Source organism: Danio rerio, chromosome 4 (genome assembly GCF_052040795.2).
Source record: "Danio rerio strain M-AB ecotype USA chromosome 4, GRCz13ab, whole genome shotgun sequence".
NCBI lineage: Eukaryota > Metazoa > Chordata > Actinopteri > Cypriniformes > Danionidae > Danio > Danio rerio.
This window is the reverse complement of record NC_141024.2, coordinates 19,971,454-19,996,768: the sequence shown is the minus strand read 5'-3', so window position 1 is coordinate 19,996,768 and position 25,315 is coordinate 19,971,454. Positions and strand designations below refer to the sequence as shown.

At 35.1% G+C, this 25,315-nt stretch overlaps 1 protein-coding gene across 2 annotated transcripts in view; it reads left to right on the top strand.

The window, feature by feature from the left end:
* snd1 (staphylococcal nuclease and tudor domain containing 1) overlaps nucleotides 1-25,315 on the top strand; it is a 297,588-nt gene that overhangs the window by 255,458 nt on the left and 16,815 nt on the right. For both annotated transcript variants that reach the window (NM_182865.3, XM_087246093.1), the window contains exons 19-22: nucleotides 13,142-13,265; nucleotides 17,170-17,239; nucleotides 20,291-20,404; nucleotides 24,146-24,349. In NM_182865.3, coding sequence (NP_878285.3) covers nucleotides 13,142-13,265; nucleotides 17,170-17,239; nucleotides 20,291-20,404; nucleotides 24,146-24,349 — 512 coding nt within the window. The remainder of the gene's footprint in view (nucleotides 1-13,141; nucleotides 13,266-17,169; nucleotides 17,240-20,290; nucleotides 20,405-24,145; nucleotides 24,350-25,315) is intronic.

Here is a 25,315-nt window from a genome sequence, read left to right as displayed (position 1 = left end):
ACTGTACCCAGAGTTTTGGAAAATCTTCACCCTGGTTGGAGTCAAAATGTTTTGGGTTTGTCACGTTTTCGTGTAGACGTGTAGAAAAAACGTGTCGTTTTTCATTAAGTGCGGTTAATTTGTTGTTACAATGTAGTTTTCTTAGTGTTGTGATAACAATGGGATGTCCTTTTATTTTAAATGATTGTGATTTGAAGTTACTATTATTTTCTAATTTATTTTAATTAAATTAGATTTTTTTTTTTATTATTGAAAGTGAAATAAGAATAATGGCAGTCCTGCTAGTCTATCAGTCCTGATAATTATATTCATGCAAAATGTAATAATACTATTTTCTTCCCTTTACTTCATAAGTAAATATTTAAATGTGAATTACTGTGTGCAGATTGTGCTGAATTTACCGACATGCCATGATTTATGCATGCCAGCGATGGCTGAATTTCTGTTTAATGTGCTGATTTTGGAGACAACCAAATTAGTATTGTCTTATTTCTTTTAGTCTCCTTCCCTCAAGGAATAGATTTGTGGAATAATATTGCAGTAGGGTTGATATTAGCTCTAATCACTCTTCTGCATTTGCATATGCTGTGCTCTCAGCTACAGCCACAGCCACAGCAGCACAGTTAAATACATTTCAGCAAGGAATTGATGATTTTCTGTGTTGTTGCTGAGGAGATTTGGTGCATTACTGGTTGCTAAGGAGGTTCTTAAGGCGATACTACTGTAAGTGGCCACCTTAAACAGCAAAATAGCCAATGTGATATACTAGAAGATATTATGCAGACATAAAAAAATGTTTTCTATAAATAGCTGATAACATTTCTTTGAAATTTCAAATAAAAAATATAATTTTTTTGCTTGTCAAACTAATTTAAAATTAGCTTTTTTGAAGTTTTTTAAGACATCTTAATGATTTAGTTAAATCCTTAATTCTAATTTTCAATACACTTATTATTTGTAAAAACGTTTAGATTTTAGTAACTATAACTTTTACATTCAGTATGTTGTCTCGTTTAATTTGTAAAACTGTAAGCTATGATATCACCTTGCTTTTTACTACAAAGATGCCATTTTCGACCATATGTAACATAGTAAACTATGTAAACAATAGGTGTCCCAGATGAAATGGTAAGATAAACAAATGATTGACCATTCATAATTCAAAACAATTACGTCGGTGGACAAAATGTGTTTGATGGGATGTTGTTCTGAGGACTCTTACCTTTTAATATAAACCCTGATGAACAGCAATGATAGCTTGTGTGTCTTGTTATTACTCTTATAAGCTTCCCAATGGCTGCTTGAGGGTTATAGCTTTAGACGGATGTTTAGTTTGTCAATATTACTCGTGTTCTTTTTTATGCAATCTGGCCATAAACACTAAAATGTGCAAAAAGTGTGCCCCAATACGTCCACGTGGACCTTAAGTTAACTTAATCAATATGAGTTGGGACAACATGAAGGAATTGCTTACAGTGTAGAACTCTTTTTGCATATAAGTGTTTTTTTTTTCATGTTTATTTTAATTTTCGACAACATGATACCAGTGTTTCAACTATAGATGAGATTATTTTTGATCACAACAAATGAATTTGCAATGTTATCTGATCTTTTATGGAACAAAACAACTATGAACGTTTTATGCAAACCCATACCTAATAAATACAGAGAATCCAAGAATTTTCATTTGGTTTAGGGCAAGGCAAGGTCTTACATTTAGCAGTTTTTACTGTGTAAATCACATTATGTCTATGAAGTGTTCCTATAAACCACCCTAAGCATTATATATATATATTATGTATCATTCTATATTCCTGCATCTGCCTTTTAAGTCTTTATTTATGGCATTATCATATATACAAATGTCAGTGTTCAGTTATCAGCAAGTCTGATTTTTTTTATTAAAAATAATAGCATGCCTCTTGTCAACAAGTATGATGTAGCATCAGCAACGTGGGTTGAATTTATTTCAAATCTCTAACCTCGCTATGAGCCATAATAACAGTGAAGCTCGCCTTAGCAAACACAATTAATTACAGGCTGCGCAGAAGCAATGAACATGATATTTGTTGCAATCCTCTCCGCGTCTCTGAGGGATCGACCTTGTTCTCTGTGGATTTCTCCCTCTCTCTTTCTCCAGATGTTGTTTTCGGATGGAGTAAAATGCTCAGAGAGGTGCATTATGGGTAACGTGAGGACGGCATGGATGCCATTATGGTCGATGCATCTTTCCAATTCTAATAGACGCAGGTGTTGGATTATTTATAGTGTTTTCACCAGCCACGAATGTAGAAATAGCATTCATCGTTTATAGCTTACAGTGTCAACACAGTGCGTCATATATGAAGCATGAATCATCCACATACATGTCTTTTTTTATTATGCTACAGACTACAGATTATGTTGCTTCCAAAATTTAATTAAAACTGTCGTCAAAATGGTGAAAAGGGATGGCCCCTTTTAGCCATTTTGACAACCGTTTTATATATTTAAAAAAAGTAATTAGTTTTTAAGACATGTTTATAATCATATTTTAGACCGCAAAATAGCAGTATTGTAACTTGAGGAGAGTTAAAAAATCAATATTGGAAGGAATTAACTAAATGACTACATGGTGGAGGTAGTGTGATTCCATTCATACTTAGAATGTCAAAAATATCCGTTTCGGTATCATTCAGAACTGGAATTTTAAAAATGTCAATTGCTGCTAACATTTAATCACTGATTGGCAATTGTATGACAGTGATTAGCCATGAAGGTCATCGTTTTTTAGCGGTAAATAGTGGTAAATCAGTGATTTTCATAGCCAATCACAGTCATATCTGTTAAGCATGTGAACACAATGGCCAATTAAGGGTCAGAACACGCTTAAATGTTAGCAGGAAATTGACATTTTTAAAAATGCTGGTACTTTTGGCAACCTTAATTCATACTAACATGTTGTCCTAAAAATAAGATGACCCTTATTATAAGTTTAATAAATAAATAATAAATATTTTGTATAATTTAATTGTAAAATCAATGTTAAACAACAACTGCGTCACATTTGGCTCATTATTTAACTACTTTTACACTGCAATCTCAGTAAACCAACCTAAACTTTCAAGTCTTGCAAAAACAAACAAAGAAATGCTCAATACAATCATGTTTTAAGTCAGTTTTTCATATCATTAGAACATCTAAACAAACACAGCTCATTCGTTGCATATAGTGTAGGCAAGGACAACTCATTTGTGTTGTTCAATAAAACCATCACTTCAAAACTTTCATATAAGTTTTTTTTTAAATCTAAATGAATCAAGGGGTTTTTCAGAAGAGACATAATTGCTTTGTGATGAACTGATTTAAATTTGACTTACTCGCTCAAATAAACATCGACCAGCAAACATAAACTCTCATCGCATTAAGCTACAACGTTTCGGATTCCATCACCAAATATAAATGTTGTAAACGTTGTTGTTGTGTTCGGTGTGTCAGTGAATAAAAGGCTAAAATGAAATTTTCCTCCCATAAAGCAGCATTTCTCAATCACAATCTTTGCGGCCAACTCCTTTGCATATTTCACAGGTGTCTGTTATTATTACTGTCTAATATTCTAAATTAATATCATCTAATTATCTCTATTAATATATAATTATCAACTAGATCACTAGATATAATTGTAACACTAGATTCAGATAACTAGTATGTTAGAAAAGATCTTCCGATTGTGACCCTACATAGTGTTCATGACTCGGTAATAACCAGATGTTCACTACCAGAGCATCAAAAATCAAAAAGAGAAATGTGATGTAAGATACTTATGTAAATAAATGCAATTTAAATTCACATATCATTATAAAATAGAATATTACATTACACAAGATACCCAAATTACGATTCACACACTCAACATATATGCCATGAGAAACTGTTATCCATATGGCACCTAAATGTTTGCACTGGAAATTTAATTTGTGTTTTGAGATTAACATTTATGTATATTGGACTAGAAAGATGCATATGTTACCCATATTGCACATAGAATGACAGATATTACATGAGATTTGCACCATATTGCAGAGCCTAATTCTCCCAAAATAGCATTTGAATGAAACATATACACTCCCTTTAATGTGGAATCATGGCAGGAATACCTTCAACAAAAGGATTTGAAGTGATAAACGAAACATGTGAAATGTACAAAGTGAGACGCAAACACATGGTATGAGAGAAGTTATTATTATTTTTAATATTATTGAGAAAAATCTCGCGTAGGTTGCTTTCAGACCTAGACTTTTGTTTCAGAATCTGCCACATTTCCCCAGTTAGCGCGGTTTGTTTGGCATATGTGAATCCAGCAATCGTGCTTGGATCTGCGGCAAAACAATCAGACCAAATTGACCAAACTTCAGTCTTGGTTTATCTGTTATTATCTGTTGGAGTTCTTCTTGCGGTTGGGTTTGTTTTAGATCTGATGATGTTCTCACCACAAAAGAACCGCTCCAGGGTTTGTTTGAAAGGGTATCGAGACCACCTCTTCAAGGATGTCTCAGTATGCTTTTTTGGACTGCTTTTGGTGCACAGTCGAGTATGATTGCTACATTTACACCTGCCTAATTGAACCACACCAAGAGGGAAAATAAACTCTAGTGAGATTCAGCCGAACTAAATAAGGCAGGTCGGAAAACACCCTTCGATATTATGGTTTGTTTAGAAACTTTGCAGTTTGAAAGTGAACCACACCAAGAACAAAATGCAACATTGTAACAATTTTAATCCTTGTTTCGGAACAAAAGAATCAATCTATAGGTGTGAAAGCACCCTCATAAAGCAATCAAATCTCTTCTGAAACTTGAAATAATCAGCTAAATTTGTGTTGTATTTGTGTTCCAAATATGAATGAATTTCTTTAAAAATTCTTACACGTTTATAAAAAGATAAGAACGAATTAACTGCATTTTTTAATTTTGGGTTGAGCCAACCCTGTTAATGAGAAGGAATAATTCAGTTCAATAGGATGACCCTGATGTGAGATGATGGTTTGATAATTAAACATTTGCATTGTCAAAGAGTCCTTGACCGTCCTGCTCGCTCTGTTATCTGAATAGAAAACGTTTCATCTCACAGTCGACTCTGTCAGGCTCGTGTCCTCTATAACTCTCAATCGTCCCTCATCAGGGCACGAGGTGATTCCAAATCCACAGACGTTCACATTCAGCTCATGATAATTAACATTACACACCGACTGCTAGCTAACTGTGTAATGAAAACCATCTCTCTCATTCTCACACACACACACATACAGTCATGGGAGTGCTGCAGATTTACAGTAGGCACTGGAGAACCTGACCCTGCCGTAATTAAAGCTGAATCCTTCATTATATCCTCCAGTATATCAGCCAAGGAGGACGTAATGAAGCATACAGGGAACCAACACCTGAACCCGCACCATATGGACCACTGCAGGTCTTGTTAGCATTCATCTACATCAAAAACACATTAGCAGCCATTCATTTTCAGTCCACAATGTCCCCTGAATAGTTTAATTAAGTTGGTGGTTAACATTAAAAGTACTGTGGTTGGATTGGTTTTAGTTGGTACATTACATTCACTGAAGTAAATCCCGTTCCATATACTTGTTTTGCTATATTTAAATGTTAATTTGAATGTTTTTTGCTGTATTATTAGAGTATCTACTGTATTTAAAGGTCTCGTGAAGTGCTTTGAGATATTTTTATTCGACATTTTAAATAATCTCAACCGAAACACTACAAACAGACTCAAAACCACCAATAGTGTTTTCTTTTATCACTGCTGAGTGGCTCAAGTGCATCAAATGAAAATCAAACCAGAAGCGTCTAGAAAAGGATGGGGCATGTCAGATACTAGAGAGCATTTGATTGGTTATGATGTGATGAGAATCTGTAGTGTTAGTTGACGTGAATAAAACTGTTGATTCATTTGGGTGGAAGTGACAAACTACAAGCTTTACATGTTTGTATTAGTTTTATGTCCTCTAAATACACATTTTTTGTAACTGTTTTGGACTTAGTAGCTTATAGATATCCTAAAAATGAATAATACTGATACTAACATCTTAAAAGCTTTATTTTAATTTCATGGGACCTTTAAAGGAGCTTAATGCACGCTTTGACTCTTCTAAAGTGTAAAAATATCATAATGTGTTTGCTGATATTTAAGAAACAAGCTAAGTGAACATAAAATAAAGCTAAAGCCAGTTATTCTACTTTGAAAATGTGCATTCCTGGAAAGTCTGTTTTGTTTTTGACTGTGTAACAGCACCCACTGCCAGTTTACGCAATTATATTTTAGGACTTGGTGGAATACACAATGTATGCGAGCACGGCTGAAAATGCAACCTATGAGGATCGTAGAAGCTTCTGAAATGAGACACTGATTCAGAGTTATAAAAATCTGCCTGAGGAGGTTTTTAATTAGCAAACTATATAAATATTACAAACATATGCATTAGCTAAGCTTTTAATGGTGTGTTCACACCAGATGCGGATAGAGTAACAAGTGCAAGTGATTTACATGTTAAGTCAATGCAAAGACGTGAATAGACATCTGTTTGACACGCTTAACATGCAAATCGTTTGAGTTGGAAAATTTGAACTTTAGCTAGCATTCGTGCCGTGTCAACCAATCAGTAGCTTGCTCTAGTATGGGCATGATTATTATGTAGCGTCTGTTGTTGGTGTCTCAAGAGGAAATCTTGCTGCTGACAACTTACAACGTCTCATCAAACTTGGCTTGGCTCAGTCTGAAGCACCACTGAAAGCTTTTATCATCCAGGTATAGTTTCTGGAGGAGTTGATGAACTCACTCTGGGTGCACTTCTGAAAGGATCTAGCGGACTCGGACGGCACTAAACGAATGTGAGCTGTTTTTCACATAAAGCACATCTAGACTTTCAATAAAACTTATGTCAGCCATTTAGCAATAAAACTAGAGTTACTAGGCAGACCTAATGCCCCACCTATGGCACAAATTTGCATCTTTTGTGAAGTTAATTTGATGTGTCAATTAAGCAAATTTGATGAAGCAAGTAAACGCAAACTGATCCACAATTCAGTTCATCAATGCTTGACGTCACCCATTCAAAATTAATGGGAATCGTTGGTGCTGACGCCACATGTGAATGGGGCGTAAGGCTTGATCGTCAGGCATGCTTGCTCCTGTTGGTGCTGTCAATCTGGCAACAATCATCAGAAGAAAAGCAATGTAAAAAAAAAAAAAAAAGACTCTCCGATGTTTTGAACTGCAATACCTAGTTCAACTAGGTTTTAAAGAGAGGATTACCCTTAAATATTTCAATTAATTTACTGTGCCTTCAATTGTTACAAATGTATTTTGATGTTGTGAGGAATATGGGTAACGAAATAGCAATTTATGGTAGCTATTTTCTATTATTGATGATGCTGGTTATATTAAATAAGGATGAGGAATATTAATTAATGCAATTATAAAAATATTAATTTGGGCTCATTTCTGAATGAACATTATGAGGGCACATTAATTAAAAAAAATTATCATTTATAGTAAACTCTAAACATTGCATGTAATAGTGGTATCGTGTCAGTATCATTTGGTATAAATTAAGTAACAATTCCCTCTATTAACTAATGGCTTATTACCTGCCTTTTGTTGAGATATTGTTTAATAGTATTTATAAAGTATAGTCTTATTCTACATCTGTAATTCTACCCAATACCTAAACCCAATTACTACCTTGCTATAAATAAGCAGCTAATTAGTCATTTGAGTCATTAGTCATTTGTTTGTTAATAGTGTGATAATAAACTAATGAATATATTTGTTCAGTTATTAATTATAAAGAACAGTTGATGGTGGCACAATATTTTGTCTTAAACTGTAACTTTTCATCATCCTAAACGTTTTTCTGTGAGAATTTAAAGAGTCAGATACTGCTGTTTATTTTCCCTCTGGTCTTTCCTGGTCTCATTTTTTAAGTATTTATTTATTTATTTATTTATTTGTAATGGAACACAAAAGGAATATTTTTGATTCTTGCGCTTTATTTTATTCTTTTGAAGCCAAGAGTTTTGTGTGGCAAATACATTTGCATTATTCATGTAGCAGATGCTTTTTATCCAAAGCGACTTACAAATGAGCAATACAAGAGTTTCATCATAAAGAAGCAAATAAACACGAGAGCTCTTAAAGGAAAGTTTCAGATGCATCTAGAAGAGTGCAAGCTAGAACAGAGAGGGATTAAACAAAAGTGAAAGCGCAGGCTTATTTATTCATTCATTCCTGTAGGTTGCAGTCAAGTGCTCATTGAGGTGATGAGTTTTGTTTTTTGAGTATCACCAGGGATTTGTATGAAGTCAGTCTAGGGCAGGGATAGGCAAACTTGATCCTTGAGGGCCAGTGTCCCTGCAGAGTTTTGTTCCAACACTAGTCAAACACACCTGAACAAACTAATCAGTGTCTTCAAGATCACTTGAACTCTATAGGGAGGTCTGTTTGAATAGGGTTGGAGCTAAACTATGCAGGACACTGGCCCTCCAGGATAAAGTTTGCCCACACCTGGTCTAGGGCCATATATACTTGCAAAATAAAAACAAAAAATAAAGTATTGAGCAAAAAAAAAAACATTTTATTGCAAATCTACAGTAATCACAAAGCGAAAATACATTTTTGAGAAATACAAATACATTTTGCTTACAAAAAAAAAAACTAAAGAAAAAAAGTTTAAAAACTGAAATATTTGCAAAAAAAAACCTAATATATATTTGCAAACAATTTTATAGCATTGCCTTTACAAAAGCAGCCCAGGCAAGTGCCTATAATGCTCATTTTGATTTGCTTGGTAGTCGGCCATGATTAAACCCTTATTTGACAAGGAGGCGGAGTCGAGGGAACTTGGGCATTTCATCACCTGGGGGACACGGTATCACCAGGGTGGTCTTAATGCCCAGTAGGTCCGGGCCTGCCGTAAACGCCCAAGTTCCCCATTGACTCTTCCCCCTTGTCAAATCAGGGCAAGAAAGTAAAAATCACAAAAACGTTAAAAACAGCATCGCAAACTCACAAGTACATGTGGCCCTACATTGACTCCATGGTGTTTCGGATGGGTTTCTATCAGCTAGGAGCAGTGAAAACAAATGTTCTGGAAATTCATTTTGTGCCTATTCTATATCATGCTTCCCGAACAGCTTCAATCATTTTACCAACGTTTTCCACCCAAATGTCGAAGAGTTAATTAGTTATTCCTTGACAATCTTGCTGCAGCTTTCAAATCATAATTGCTGCCTTCCATTAGTGACATTAAACATCATTAGTTGTCATGTTTTGTCACCTGACGAAGCGTGAAACCTGATTTCCGCAACTCTATTTGATTTGAGAGCAACAGCGGAGGTTTTTTCAGCGATTCATCTTCACAGTTTGATTTAAAAATAACAGCATGGGGTTTTAAAACCGACATGAGCGTAATTAAATAATGTTCATTTGGAGGCGAATTATCTCTTCAACAGAGTTTGGAGTGAGGTTTGTATTCTTTGACATGTATTATAAGCCCAGTGCATTCATGTTAATTAGCTTCCATTGTCTATAATAAAGACGTTTTCTCTGCCCGGTCCATGCGTTCTAATTGAGTGCCTCTTGGATTAATTGGGTTAAATGTGCCGCCTCCATTAAACCTTTATAACCCGTACGGAGGACACCCCTCCTCTCCTTATTTATTATTTAGAGAGCTCTCGCAGTGCTGGAAGTGGGGCATGGATGAACGAATTAGGGGAAACACTCTCACTGCCCTGCTGCCTTGGAAGAAAATGCAAAAACTTTTTTTAAATTACTTTAATAAATCAAGGCTGCACGTTCAGCTGTCATCTGACACGCTACTCTAGCCACAGAAACACCGCTCTATCCCCTCCCTTTAACTTCTCAAAAACTGCTGCCTCTTCAAAACGCCGCTAATATCTCCACCGTGTGAGGATCAGCTGAGAAGTGTGTGTGTGTGTGTGTGTGTGTGTTAGCATTTACAAGCAGTCTTCCCATATGTGCTAATTAACCGTTTAGCACGCTGGTGCGTTAGCCAATTAAATAGGCCATGTAAGCCACACCCCTTTTTGGAAATCCGCCATTAAATACCCCCTGCACCCCTCACACGTACACAAACATACGTTCGCACGCTGTTTGAGTTGGCATCATGCTAATTAGCCGCTTGTAGGCTTAAGGCTGCTTGGACGTACTGTAGATTTACGTTCTCGCTCTGCTCTTTATCCCGCTTTCTCAGTTAATTCATGCAAATATTCCAACGCTGGCGAACAATTATCATAATAAGCCTAGTGACGTCGAAGCAGGGGGGTGAAAATGAGCCGCTTAAGACGGGGCCCATTAGTTAGCTTATTTTAACAGCTTTCCTAGAGGGATGTTTGGTGTTTGTCGCACATTACAGCTCTTGCTCTTTTTTTTTTTTTTTCTTCCTCCGACAACATTCATGCTTGACTGTGAGACCGTTTTGTCACATTTCCGTACCCCAGCAAACCCCACACCTCAGCGATTACACTGATTGCTCTGTTGTTGAGAGGAATGAACAGCTGCTGGAGAACGGTGAGGAGAGAGAAAAAAAAAAAAACGTAAATATCTGTGGTGGACATTCTCATTAGAAAGACCTTTCGAGTCGTTTTGATATATTAAAACCTTACTGGCCTTCGGTTGATTTGAGAGCTGGCTTGGGTCACGCGTTCCTCCCCTTAAGCGGCGTCTAGTTCGCTGGAGCAGCAAGGATTTGTGGGTCTTAATCCAATACCGTTCCCATATTTGCAACAGACCCCGGGCCTGACAAAAATTCAATTGACGCGGGTTGTCAACAAAATGAGTGTAATTTAGTAGCTGCCGTTTGGGTAAACAAGGGAAATATTATGCTCTTCCAACTCCAAATCCGTCAGGGCTTCTCTGTTGGAGAAATGATGGTCACTTGCTGGTAAATGTATCAATTCTTTAAATCAGACTGATGTGGAATAAATCATTCTTAGTATGCTGGCTCTCAGAAATGTGGATTCAAATCAAGTCACTTATGTGTTGTTTATGGAGCTTACCTGAGTGTTTATGTGGACATTGCATGCAGTTAAATGTAAAATTATAAGCCATCCTGTGAAATGTTAATGGGAGCATGCTGGCTTAGTGGTTAGCAATGTTACCTCACAGCAGGAAGTTTGCTGGTTTGGCTAGGCCAGTTGGCATTTCTATGTTGAGTTTGCATGTTCTTCTCATGCTGGCGTAGGTTTCCTCCGGGTGCACCGGTTTCACCCACAGTCCAAAGATATGCGCTATAGGTGAATTGGATGAACAAAATTGGCTGTAGTGTATAAGTGCATGTGTGAGTGTGTATGGGTGTTTCCCAGTACTGGGTTGCAGCTGGACGGGCATATGCTATGTAAAACATATGCTGGAATAGTTGGGGGTTCATTCCACTGTGGTGACCTCTAATAAATGAGAGACTAAGCTGAAGGAAATTAAATGAATAAAATGGTAATTCTTTTACGTTTATTATTGTTATTATTATTAGGTTAGCTAGGCAAGTTGTTAATTATCCAAAATAATTACACACAAATTAGTTTGTCTTCAACTGTATGTATGATTGTGTGTGTATGCAATATTTTTTACTCTTTAAACAAAGAATGCTTTGATATGATCTTTGTTTTGTTGAATTATTAGCTGTATGGGATTATTTGAAAATAAACATGTAGATAAAGCAGCTCAGGAAGCCATAAAGTTGGAAGTAACAGTGTAAAATTTCTTAGTTTGATGTCTAGGCATGGGACAATAACGCGGTAAGGTTTACTGAGGTTTGGAAAAGTCAAGGTTTTAAAACCGACAAAATTTTCTGTTTAAACTACAGTATATGTAGCGGTTCTTTTTTTACTTATTTTTTGGCTATATTTTATTTTATTTTTTTTAGGGCTCAAAAGGACTCTCCACATCAAAAAATAATTTAAATGTTTCTTAAAATAAAATATATTGTGTTCAATGAAGGAAAAAGTTTTGTTTTTTTACCCAGACATTGAAAAAGAACAATTACCATTATACAGTGAAACAGTTTTATTTTTATCCAAGGTTATCTTACCGTCACAATCTTATATCAGCCCATACCTATTGATGTCAAATCTGCTTTGAATCTGTATATTGAGAAATGGCAAATGAGATGAGATGAATGTACAAATGACAAATTGTATAAAGTGGGTCCATTAGTAAATGAAAGAAATAACTAGCATTTCGACATACAAGATGTACAATTGGCCTCTCTAGACTTACCCACTCATATGTATTGAAAGACGAAGAGAAAAGAATTCATAAATTGTGCAAAAACATATTTTGACTATGAAACAGATTTTAATAGAATGTATTAATAGAAAATATTTTAAAGGAAATGTTTATGAAAGTGTCACCTGGAAGAATTTTTAATTATTTTTCACCGACCCAAACTGAAAGACCTAACATCATATTTTTATATTTTATTTTCTATTTTTTTTTGTACAATGCTTGTTTATTAACCCTTTTGTGCTTTTGAAGATGTTTTCTTCCACTCTGAGGTGATTTTGAGCCTTAATTTGCCCACAACTTTCTCTGTATTTCAGCAAATGAAATGATTATTGATGACAAATATGACGCATATTTTGGAAAAATGCTTTGAAATTAAAAAAATAAATAAACACTAGACTCTAATCAAATTTACTACTCTTTTGTTATGCGAGTGGCTGTTTTTGCCCCATTGTCTTCCATTATAATGACATTTTTTGATTGCAAAGTCATGATGCCATATTATGTTTTGTTTATTGTTGGTGTTTTTTTTTCCCTGTTTTGAGAGTTGTAATGTCAAATTTGTAATCTTTGCTGTTAATCATCAGTTGCAGTGCAAAAAAGCTTAGTTTCTGGAGTTATATGGCCTATATATGTCTCATTATAAAAATGTTGTTATAAATAGGGTTAATGGGGCAAAAAGCACCACTAATATAACAAAAGGGAAGTAATTTTTAACAATTCACAAGGGTTAAAAAAAAGTTTTGTTTTTTTATTATGTATTGAATATGTTGCCATGTATATAGCTATTGATATAGCATTAAAACATAAATGCATGAAGAAATAAATATCCAATGTTTTTGTCCTGCAGGTACTAAGCTGGAGAACCTGATGGAGAGCATGCGAGGAGAGATTGCAGCCCAGCCTCCAGTGGAAGGATCCTTTGCTCCACGCAGAGGGGAGTTCTGCATCGCAAAGTTTGCTGACGGAGAATGGTAAGAGGATGAAGAGGGGAAAAAAAGGTTTTCTAATGGCATCTGCAGTAAAAGCTGAGTTTCCTGGAATAAACCGAGAGCTTTTCATTTATTAATTTCTTTTAATAAATAAGTGTAATGAAATATTTGTCAGAGCTGCTATGCAGGATGTTCTGGTCTGGTTTTGCTGATGTGGCAAGTGTGGGCTGCAGGTGAATGGATGCTTCATGTAAGCTAGACTTATCTTCATGTTAGATAGCTGAAAAGTAATAAATGTTGGTTATTGAAAAATATTCACTCATAAAAACATTTATTTTAAATGGGATTAGATATCAGAATATCTTTGTTGAAATTAGCTTAAGATTGCATTAAGGTTCATTTTCGTTTCATTAATATTTAATGATGATTTCAAATGAGTGTTAGATGACTGCTATTATTATACATAATTCATATTGGCATTATATAATAATTACAAATGAAAATTATTTCATCATTTACTCAACCTTGACCTATTTGAGTTTCTTCTGCTCAACACAAAAGAAGATATTTTGAAAAATGCTGGTTGATGCGACCCATTGAACTCCGTTGTATTATTTCCCCTACTATGGAAGTCGATGTGTTGTCCAAGCATCTAACATTCTTCAAAATGTTTTCTTTTGTGTTTAACTGAAGAAAGAAACTCATAAACATTTAAAACCACAAGGGAGAATCAATGATGAGGTAATTTTCATTTTTGGGTGAACAAAAAACTGTTATAATGACAATATTGTGCATGTCAATAGCTGATGCAAAATATATGAATCAACCCAACTATTTTTTTTTTTTTCAATTTGTCATTAAATCATTTAGCAATGTAAAGAACGATTTGCAGAAATTTAAGCATGCATTAATGTCAATTGTTCATGGTGGAAAATATGCACAAAGCACACACATCACTCTAAATGGGCACTCAGCCAAACAGCAAAAAGTGCAAAAATATTTACAAGGCAGCAGCACCACAGCTCCAACATTACCAATTTATGAAATTAAAAAGCTAACACAAAGCATGTAAAGTTTCGAGCACACTGACTCTTTATCAGACAGAACCATTAAGAAACTTTTCTTTTAGTAAAAAAGATTGTAGTATTTTCAAAAAATGTCATTTGTTCATGAAAATGGTAGATGCAATGTCTACTACTTTGGAAAAATATGTACATTTGTCCTCCCATTTCCGGTCAGAAGTCGGTAATGTGTGTAAAAAGGGTGTAAATCGTCCACATTCAACTTCCAGAAGTAGTCAAAAATTATTTTGAATGGATTGTGTAGTGTTTTATAAGTCCACTCTCTGCTCTTTTTTTCACATTTAATTTATAACACACACATTTCTATGTAGAACATGAAAAAAATACTAAGGTAAGTAAATTATTATTTTTTTTAAAAATATTTTTAATAATATGCAAATGGGCTGTCAAATAAATACCTTTTTTAAATTTAAAAAATAAATCAATGGCAAATTATAGAGCTTGTTTTAAAGGTGCTCTATAATGGAAATCTGGGTATACCAAGTCATAGTAGAATAATAGAAGATTTGTAAATGGATATGGGCATACTGTGAGCCTCAGATTCCTCTATTTCCTCGTCCTCATGCAAGTTCAACAAGTGTAAAACCCCCGGTTGACAACGGGCCAATCAGACGACAAAACAAACTGATGAGACTCACGGGCCATGACCCCCCCCCCCACCCCCCCCCCCCCCCCAACATTGCAAGATTTACAGATTATACATTTATTGATTTCCATTCTGAAGAGGCATAAGGTATGTTTAGTTACTGTACATCCTTTAATTTATCGTGTTTATTGTGAAATTTGATGCATATGTTTTAACAAACACTCTGCTCATGTCATCTGTTCATTCAGAGGTTGAAAATTCCGGGCTGTGTTTACTTTGACATGGCACCTCAGAGCAGAGCTCATTAATATTCATGACACGAGCCTTATATGGTCAATCATGGACCTTCTGATTCTATTGGTATTTTATGGATTAATACATGAGCTTATAAAACCGTTTCTGGAGATCTTTCGAACTTACCGAAGCTTTAAACCTGCTATGTAGATATCAGAGAACTATTTAACTTAATAAACCAATACAGTATATGGCACCTTTAAGAAAAAAACTCACTTCATTTTGACAGATTTTTTAAAAGCAAAGCAATATTTCTACTTGTCCAGAAAAAGCTTCTTGATTTGAGAGTTTGAAGATATTTGAACTTAACAAGACACTTTTAGTAAGTGATTCCAGAGGCAGCATTGGTTTCGAATAAGGTGACTAGTAAATAAGGCTTAAAAGCAGAAAAGCCCCCTTTATCAGCCTTCAAATGGATTGCTTTAACCTCATATTCACTGCTGAAACAGGTTTATAGTCAACCATCTGTTAGTCAGGGCTATTTTTTGGTTAGCTTACATTTTAAAATCAGTAATCTGGCCTAGATTGCTGGACCTTGGACTGCTCTAATGAGTTCTTTGTCCTTTAGGGAGTCTGGAAGCTTCTATTGTCCTCTTGTAGACTCTGAACAGGCTGCATCCTCAGTGGGACGACTCATTATTCAAGCATCTGCTGGTGTTTTTGTTGATGTCGTCTCGCACTTTTAAAAAGTCAGTCGAGCTCCTCCCGACAACATTCCTAAGAATCGCTCCTTTAATTGTTTACAAGTTTTTCCCTTTATAGTTCAGTGCATCTGAGAAGTGGCTTCTTGTTTCCCGAGCATGTTGTCATGTTGGCTCTTTCTCTATATGCCAATCAGCTCCTGGGGTTGTGTTTTCCCACAATGCACCAAGACGGAGTCATTTTATGAAGCGAGAGCTCATTAAACAGACCAAATCAGTCATAAAGATGTTTTTGAGAGTGGGGGTCCCCGGATCAGCCGGTGGTTTTGGTTTGATTGAGATGTTTAAGCGTAAGTAGATGGTCTGTAGTGGACAGGGGGTCTCGAGTGGGTCGGGATGTCTCGGTTTGATTAGATGAGAATGGAAACTGTGCTTTCACTACTTCTCTTGTGTTTGAGGTGTCACGCAGAGCTTTGAACTGCTCTTTATGAATACGAGAGGCTGCTTGGAGCGTGAGGTTATGAATGCGAGATTAGCTTTCATCTCTGACCCATACAAATCCTGTACTGTATAGTAAGGGGCAGAAAAACGGTATTTTGCTGTTTTAAGTTGGGATTTTCTATTAAATTGATCAAATTAGGCTGCTTAAATGAACACATCTTGGAAATAGACTCATTTAACCAGAGTTAAACGGTTATATTTGACCAATTTCGAATCATTTTAGCTGATCCCGTTTAGCTTAGCTTAGCATAAATCATTGACCATTAGACCATTAGCATCTCATTCATTTGTTGTTATTTATTTTTTAAGCTTCAATAATAAACCATTTGAATCTTAACACTTTTTTAGTTACTTTGTGTATGAAAAGCTGATGGAAAATAGGTTGCTATTTTCTAGAAAACAAATTTGCTAGGTAACTAAGGGTGCTGCATAATATCATTGCGCAAGCTGAAGCACAGTTTTAAGATTATTGCGCCAGAATGAGAGTATAGTTCCTACTCATATCGACCTAGAAAATAGAAACTTAAGTAAAATGATCTGGAACTCTTCATTTGACATTTTTTGATTTGAGATGTTAATGGTCTAAATCGATTCAATGATTTATGCAAAGCTAAGGTAAAGACTCAGACCTGGTGATCGGCCCAAAAAATGCCCAATGTGGTTTCATCTAATTTTTTGGGAACAGAATATTGGTGGGAACCAAAGTTTTGCTTTTTATGAAAGCCAAATTTATTATTTTCAGAAGTTCTACATCCAAGTGTCTACATCCAGTGCTTATGGATGAACTTTTCTCCTCAAATCAGCAGTGAAACTAAAACCTTTGTTCTGTTATTCTCTCATAGGTACAGAGCTCGTGTTGAGAAAGTGGAATCTCCAGCAAAGGTTCACGTGTTCTACATCGACTATGGAAACGTGAGTATCCGCTTGCATAATCTGCATGTAGTGCTGTGTCTCTTTAGAAAGCCGCTGACTGATGAATGTTCAGAAATGTTTCAGATACTGCATGTGCTTTCAAAAGCCAGCTCTGAATCCATCAGTCAAAGTGCCACATGTGTGGAAAACTATTCCTTCCCATAACATCACAGCCAAATCTGCTAAATAAATGTGTTTTTTTTGCCAGGAAAATACTGTTAGTATGTTTCAAAAGCAGATTGAGTGATTCAGTACCCGGCATGCTTTGCTGTTTTTGTGCCTGGGGCAGAAGGCTTCAGGTCGGCACAAGAGAAAAGATGCAGGTGGTCATGTGATTGAGTACATCTCACACAACGGGCTTGCTATTAGATTATGCACTTGCTGTTTTGTTCTCTTTAAAGACTCTCTTTTATTCCCTTGCTTTGTTCTGTCTGTTTTAACCCCCACTTTAAGAGCATTGGTGTAATATCAAAGTTTATTTCCTTCTCACATTGACATGAGGGATGGATTTTTCTTTAAATGCCCTATTAAGATGTCTGTTTAATCCTTTCTTCCCATTTCCTGTTCATCGATGTACTGCATGTGGAACGATTTAGATTTCATATAACAAGACCATCTAGGAACAAACGGTAAACAAAGTAGCAGATTTTGAAAGCTGGCCATAGTTTTTCAATAAGCAATACAAAATGAAAACTCTTAAGCTAAATTTTTTTTGTATAAATAAATATTTTATATTTATATTTTATATTTGACTAGATATTTTTCAAGACATTTCTATACAGCTTAAAGTGACATTTAAAGGCTTAACTAGGTTAATCAGGTTAACTAGGCAGTTTAGGGTAATTAGGGAAGTCCCAAAAATGTTTTTTTTTTTTTTTTTTTTTTTTAAATGTAAAACTGCTTTTATTCTAGCCAAGATAAAAATAAAAATAAACTTTATTTATATGATTATTTGTTATATAATTTCTGTACATTATCTCTCATGTGAAGTTTATTTATATCTAGAGCTGGATTAATTAAAATCGGTATCTGTATTCAGGGAAACAGCACTACTGAAAACAATAACTGTGTTCGCGCAAGACAAAGCAGGTGAATACCGTATGAGAGGATGATTACTCGCGCACTCAGGTGATGTGATGCGCGCGACTGTTTAAAGCGCGCGTGCTCCCGTTTACTTGCACTTTTATTCAGTTCACTTGCGATCGGTTCTCTGTGAAAGACTAGACAAAAAACGATGCTCATGTACCCACAGTCCTGCTGCTTTTAAGAGCTCAAGATTGAAAAATAAATATATTTGTAAGCAACAGCAGCAGTCACTGTTTTCGTTTTAATTATTCTCAGGCACGTGATCATCCTTTCATTATCACTCATGGTATGTTTTTACCAGCTTTCTTTTGCTTACAGTTATTTTTGTAAATATAGTTTAATTATCATCCTTTACAATAACATTTCTTTAATATGAGATTAACGAACCATTTGTGTGTAGTAACTGCTGATCTGGGACAACACCACATCTAAATCAAGTCATTTTAGCATGTCAAAGTAACATTTATTTATATCAAATATATTTTCCAAACAACAAAATTGTGGCTAGTTAAAATGGCAAGTGGCTAGTAATGTTGGAAATCTACTAGCCCCAGTGGCTGGTGATCAAAAAAGTTTATGTAAAGCCCTGTCTGTATTTATTGACAGAACATCATTGTCAATAACTATAAAAAAAAATAAGTTCAGTAAGAAGTTTTGGTGCGATTATAATTTTATTAAAATGCAGCTGCTGAGCACACTCCTTGTAAGGAAGGCCAATAATGTATTCATTCCACTTCACAATATGTAATGTTGGAGTATGTGTTTGAATAATAATTGTTGGTTCCTTTATTTAAAAGCTTAGATTTGATGATCATTATTGTATTGTTTACAGAGTTTGAGGTTTACTGTATCATTCAGACATCAGAGATGTTGTGCTCCCTTTACCGTTGCAAACACTTTGATTTTTTAATTAATAAGTTTGAGTCTCTTTAACACTTATGTTTATTTTATTATAAGGAGAGCAGATTTTTTTGTTTAAATACTTTTGGTTTTGACTATAAATAACAAAAAAAATCATAATATTCCTTAATGGATTGTTAAAAAATTATTTAAAAATTATCAATATCGAATGATATGAAACATGATAACATTTTTTTGCAATATTATTTAGCTCTATTTATATTATTTTTAATCAACTTATTTTTTTAGATTTTTTTGTTTTTTAATTATTTTTATTGTTTTAACGTGTTTTTTAGTAATTAAAGCCATTTATAATTGTTAGCTTTATTAATCTTTATTCTAAGAAATATTTTGCTTATTATTTTGGTACGTTTAGAATGAAAGAATAGTTATACAAAGTTTTTGATAATTCATGATTCATTCATAAAAACGTTCATATGCACATTTCATGTCCTTCATCTGCTTGTGATTCCATCAACATCTCTAAACAGTGTAAACTGGGTATAAATCTCACATTAATAGAAAAACAAAGACATAATTTTATAGCATTAGATGTCCAAACAGTGAGATCCGCCATGTGTGCATTTCCAGCTTCTCCTCTTTTAAAGTATTGCTGCAAAACCCCCTGCAAAGAACAAACCAGTCCTTTCTCTGTGTACTTTCATCTGTCTTCTGTCTGTTTTCCCCATTTTTCACTCTCTCTCTCTCTCCGCCTGCATTTCTCACTCTCAAAGCCGAAACAATCATTTTGCACTGTCTCAATACTAACCAGCCTCTTTAGCCCGCTGCGTTCACATGTTCTCCACTAAAGACACATGACCACAAGCGCTCGACTGCGACCCGACAGAGAGCGAATCATCTCTCTGGTATTGTGTTTGCAGGCTTTGAGTGTGGCATGTGGAGGAGTGAAGCGTTATCCTTGACTTTAGCTTTTATCTGCCGTGCTGTACTCACACCTCCTCCGTTTAATGAGGACCTTGTACAGGCAGTCGGTGTATGAAAGAGGTACGAAGTCTGTTTTATAACACAAGAGTGTGACGATGTGTCTCTATTTTGTGCTTTCAGAGAGAGGTTTTATCCTCCACGCGTCTCGCAGCTCTTCCTCCAGCCTTCAGCACGCGTACACTTCCTCCACAGGCTACAGAGTACGCGTTTGCCTACATTCAGGTCCCGCAGGATGTAAGTTATCGCACAAACACGTACACATACATACTTCTTAGTGATTCATCACGCAGAGTGGCCTTCAAACGGCTCCTATAGGACACACTTGTAGATAGAATCGTATCCAGGTTATAAAAGGCAGGAGTTATGAGTCACGTCATGATGGTTTCGAATATGACACAATGTGTCACAGATATATATTTTTTCTGTAGAGTATGATAATATCTTGCAGTGGGACGTTGCATTCCAGAATGCTAAATAAACTGGCTGGTAATCATAAAATATGAATGTATTTGTTCATGTCTTTGTGTATAGATGCTATATGCTGAATATTTAACACAAACCTATATTATAGTTACGCAAAAAAAGTTTGGGTGAAATCTACATTTACAATGTTTGTTTTTCTAGTTAACAGTGTTGAATCATTAATCTGTGCTTAGTTAATCCACTGAAACAAAAGTATTTTGTACAATTATATACCAATATCTTCAATCAAGAGTATGCTTTGAGAGAATGATACACAAAAGGAATGCCACAGCCATGTCACCCTGCAGCCACTCACTAAAGCTAAGCAGGGCTGAGCCTGGTTAGTACCTTGATGGGACGCTACATGGGAAAACTAGGTTGCTGTTGGAAGTCTGTGCGAGTCCTAATGCCCCAATATAGTGAAGGGGACACTATACTGTCAGTGAGCACGGTTTTTCAGATCAAATTAAACCGAGGTAATTGAAAATCCCATGGCACTTCTTGTGAAGAGTAGGGGTATAACACCGATGTTCTGGCTAAGTTCTCTCCATCATGGCCTCCAAATCATCCCCATCTACCAAATTGGCTCTATTACTGTCTCTCCACAACATGTATAGCTGGTGTGTGGGGAGCGCATTGGCGCCGTTGTCCTGTGGCTGCAGTCACATCATACAAGTGGATGCTGCACACTGGTTGTGAAGGGGGGAGACCCCCATCTCATGATAAGTGGGCTATATAAATACACATTACTTAATTACATATTTAGGAAGCCCCGCCCCCTACTGAATGTTTGATATCAGTTGGAAGTACATCAACACAGTGAAAAAAAACCTTTTAGCAACTTCCAGTTCATGCAGACTTTAATACTGGGTTTACTTTTTTGTAACATAATTCAGTTGTGCACGATTTACATAATAGTTATACACGATATTTATATAATGTGTTTTATTGCAGAAGAAAATAAGTATGCTGAAAAATTGCTTAAATGTTTTTTTAATGGTTCATGGAAAAATATTAATGTATTAATGCTTGCAAAATAACTAACCGTGTAATATTTTAAATAATTATTCATACTGTACAATGAGGTATTTTGATATTATTATTATTATTATTATTATTATTAATAATAATAATAATAACAATGTCGATGACATGAATTTAATAAATTAATAAATACACATTAGATCTTTCTTACATTTATATATTGACATATTCTAAATATTGAAATAATAATGTGATTATTAAATAATACTAGATTTACTTTCAGGCAACTCAATGCTGTTTAGTGAAATATCCATATATTGAGGTCATGAGATATAACAATGTTTGCAACTATTATTATATTCCAATTCAAGCTCTAGTTGTGTGTTGATAAATTGCATGAGAGAAACTTTGCCAGAAGGTCTGTTTGTGTGTGTGTGTAGGTGTATGTTTGTGTGAGTAGGTGTGTGTTTGTGTATGTGCGTAGGCGTCTCATCATGTCACCACAATTGATAAGTGACGGTGTCCATCTTTGCGGTGTTCTCTCTCCCTCTCTGTGTGTTTTCTGTGGCTCTGACTGGCCTCTGCTTCTCGAACCCCACCATAACGCCCCCCGAGGGGAGCATGCTGGAGGTTGCCATGGAGACTAGCTTGGCTCACTAGAGTGAGTGTGTGTGTGTCTGAGAGTGCGAAACATCAGATCTGTATCTCTCACCTCGTGCGTCCAACATTTGTGAAACATGGTGTTGGTGTGGAGGTATTTTGATCCGTTCTGTTTGCCAATCTGCATTTATCATTATCGCAGCGCTTCAGTGCGTGTAAGGGTGATGAATGAGCTGGAGAGTGTGAACGATGGCGTCTGATCGGCACACTGAGAACCTTGGAGTGTCCATCAGTAAGCTTGTTTGTGTGTTTGTGTTGGGGAAATTAGCTGAAAAGTATCTTTTCACAATACTGAAAGTTTTAACTTTGATATGATTCTAAGATTTTTAATTTGAAAAATATTGATACTCCATACCAGTTTTGATACCGCAAAATTATATATTGCCCATTGGAAAATATTGGATGTTGCATGTGGTGTGGCTTCGCTCTACTTTATCCAAATGTGTCCATATGTCTGAAATATTCTGAAGCAGCAATGCTATTTTGAGTTGTCATTATAGTTACCATGAGATTCCTGCTTTTTTAAGAAGAATAAAATAATATATGTAGCATTAATGCACATCAACTCGCCACTAACTTTTTAAATGTATGTTCTTGTAAGTAAGTGTTCTTGTAAATAATTGGAAATCAGGCGACCGAAATAATCATCAACAATCAGTTCTCTGGAATCCTCTCAAGCGGCGGACTTCTACATTCTGATTGCTTGCCGCCAAACTGCGTCATAGCTCATTACTTATTTGTTTACTAATCTTGATGATAACAGCAGTTTACTGTAAATTTAGCATTTTTTTTAGCATTATTTGACACATTTGGCATTCCATTATGGGAAACTATTATTTTTGGTCAATTTTGGTCAATATTGCCATTAAAATTTGTAGTTTTTTTTCATTATTTCTGTAAATCAGGTTGCTATTACACCTGTAAATTTTATCGATCATGAAATACTGTAATTATTAAGCACAGTCGGCAACAGGAATATAGCCACTGTCATTTTAAGAGCCGTACGGTGCTGAAATGTTTCTGCGCATGGATTTTCATTCTCAACACTACACTTTTAAAACCATGTCAAAAACATTTTACTGATTTAGTTTAGTTGTTTTAAGTGTATGATATTCTGTTCGAAATAAATCAAATCAAACACTTGATGGTTAATGATGGTGAATAATTATTAAGTGTCACATTTTGACACATAATTGGACATTTAGGCACATTTGAAGTTTAAAAGGTGACTTTACAAAGTCACGTCTTTAAGGCTGAGCGCATTAAAAAACAGCAGAAATGATCTTCTGTGTCTTTAAAACATGAATAAATCGAATATGCTTTAATACATTTTTTTAAAATGTCACTTGCTAAAAAGGCACGATACATGATTTACCGGATTACCACATGAAATTACTGCTTGTGCGAGGCAGAAATGCAGAGCATGTGGACAGGACAGTAAATTTGACCTGATTTTCTCTTCTGGCTACTGTTATCAGCAGTTATTACATTTTTTTTAATGAAGATTTTCTTTTAAAATTTCAGCAAATGGGATTGTAAAAATATATTTGCTTTACTCTCCCATTTACTGCTCCTACGTTTACCTAAGTAGGAGGACTTTTGCTACAGAGAATTTTGGAAATAAGGAAAAGGTCCATTGGCAATTTAATAATTGTACAGCCCTAGTTTTAAAACTACCTATTAAAGAGCAAGAACGTGTAAAAAAGAACTTACAGAAAGAAAGAGATTGAGAGTGCATCAGGTATAAATGCTGCGATTAAGCAATATCCTTTTGTTCCAATTTTTTTTTTAGCATCCATACTTTTTGTAAGCAATATTAGAAAATATATCCTGTTATGTACCATGATCTGATGATTGTCCCATCCGCAGGAAGACGCTCGTGCCGATGCCGTGGACAGTGTGGTGAGGGACATCCACAACACACAGTGTCTGCTGAATGTGGAGTACAGCGGCAGCGTCTGTCCGCAGGTCACGCTCCAGTTCGCAGACACTAAAGAAGATGTGGGTCTGGGTCTGGTCAAAGAAGGCATGGTCATGGTGGACATCCGGAAAGAGAAGTACCTCCAGAAAATGGTGAGTCAAGAGTTCAAATAGGGAGCGTTGAGTGACAGGTCAGCTAGTTTTGTCAAGGATGTATCATCATCGTCATTATCTTTGTGCCTGAATGTGCACCTTGCAGTTTCACAGCAGGACCTCTTACGGCAGACATTTTAAAATGTTATGAAGCACTAAGCGTTCATTCTGTCCTTGCTTTTCCCACTGTTATCCATCTTTGTTTCACCTGCTCTTTCTTCTTTACTGTTATGTAATGCTTGTCCTGTTTCTTGATCAGCTTTAAATCTCAATGCTTCCATTTGTAATGCACCATCAATTACACATGTTAGGGATCAGTTCATTTTTGGAATTGCATGATTTGCGTCAAACTTAATGAAGTTAGTTAGTTAGTTACAGTTATTATTCACTATGACAATAACTTTAGATCGGAGTTTGTCACAAGTTATATAAACAAATGATATAAATACAAATTATATAGCATAATAATAATAATAGTAATAACAATGTCAATGAGAATAATAATATACATATTGGTATTATTGCTGCTTCTGTATTGTCATATATTGCTATATAATAAAGTGCACAGTAGAGGTATTATTAATAATAATAACAATGATTAATTATTATTATTATTATTATTATTATGTTTAGTAGTAGTGGTAGTATAATAATAATAATAGTTGTTGTTATGATTATTGTTCACTGTAAAAATGGTTTCAGATCATCAGTTATAATAATAATAACAATGATGTTGGAATTAATAATATACATATTAATAGTATTACTGCTTCTATATTGTTACATATATTGCTATATAATATGCACATATGAGGTATTATTAATAATAATAATAATAATAGTAATAATAATAATTACAACAATAAATAATTAACATTAGTAATAGTACTATTATAGTAGTATAACAACAACAATAATAATAATAATAATTGTTATGTTATTACAATTATTATTCACTGTAAAAAT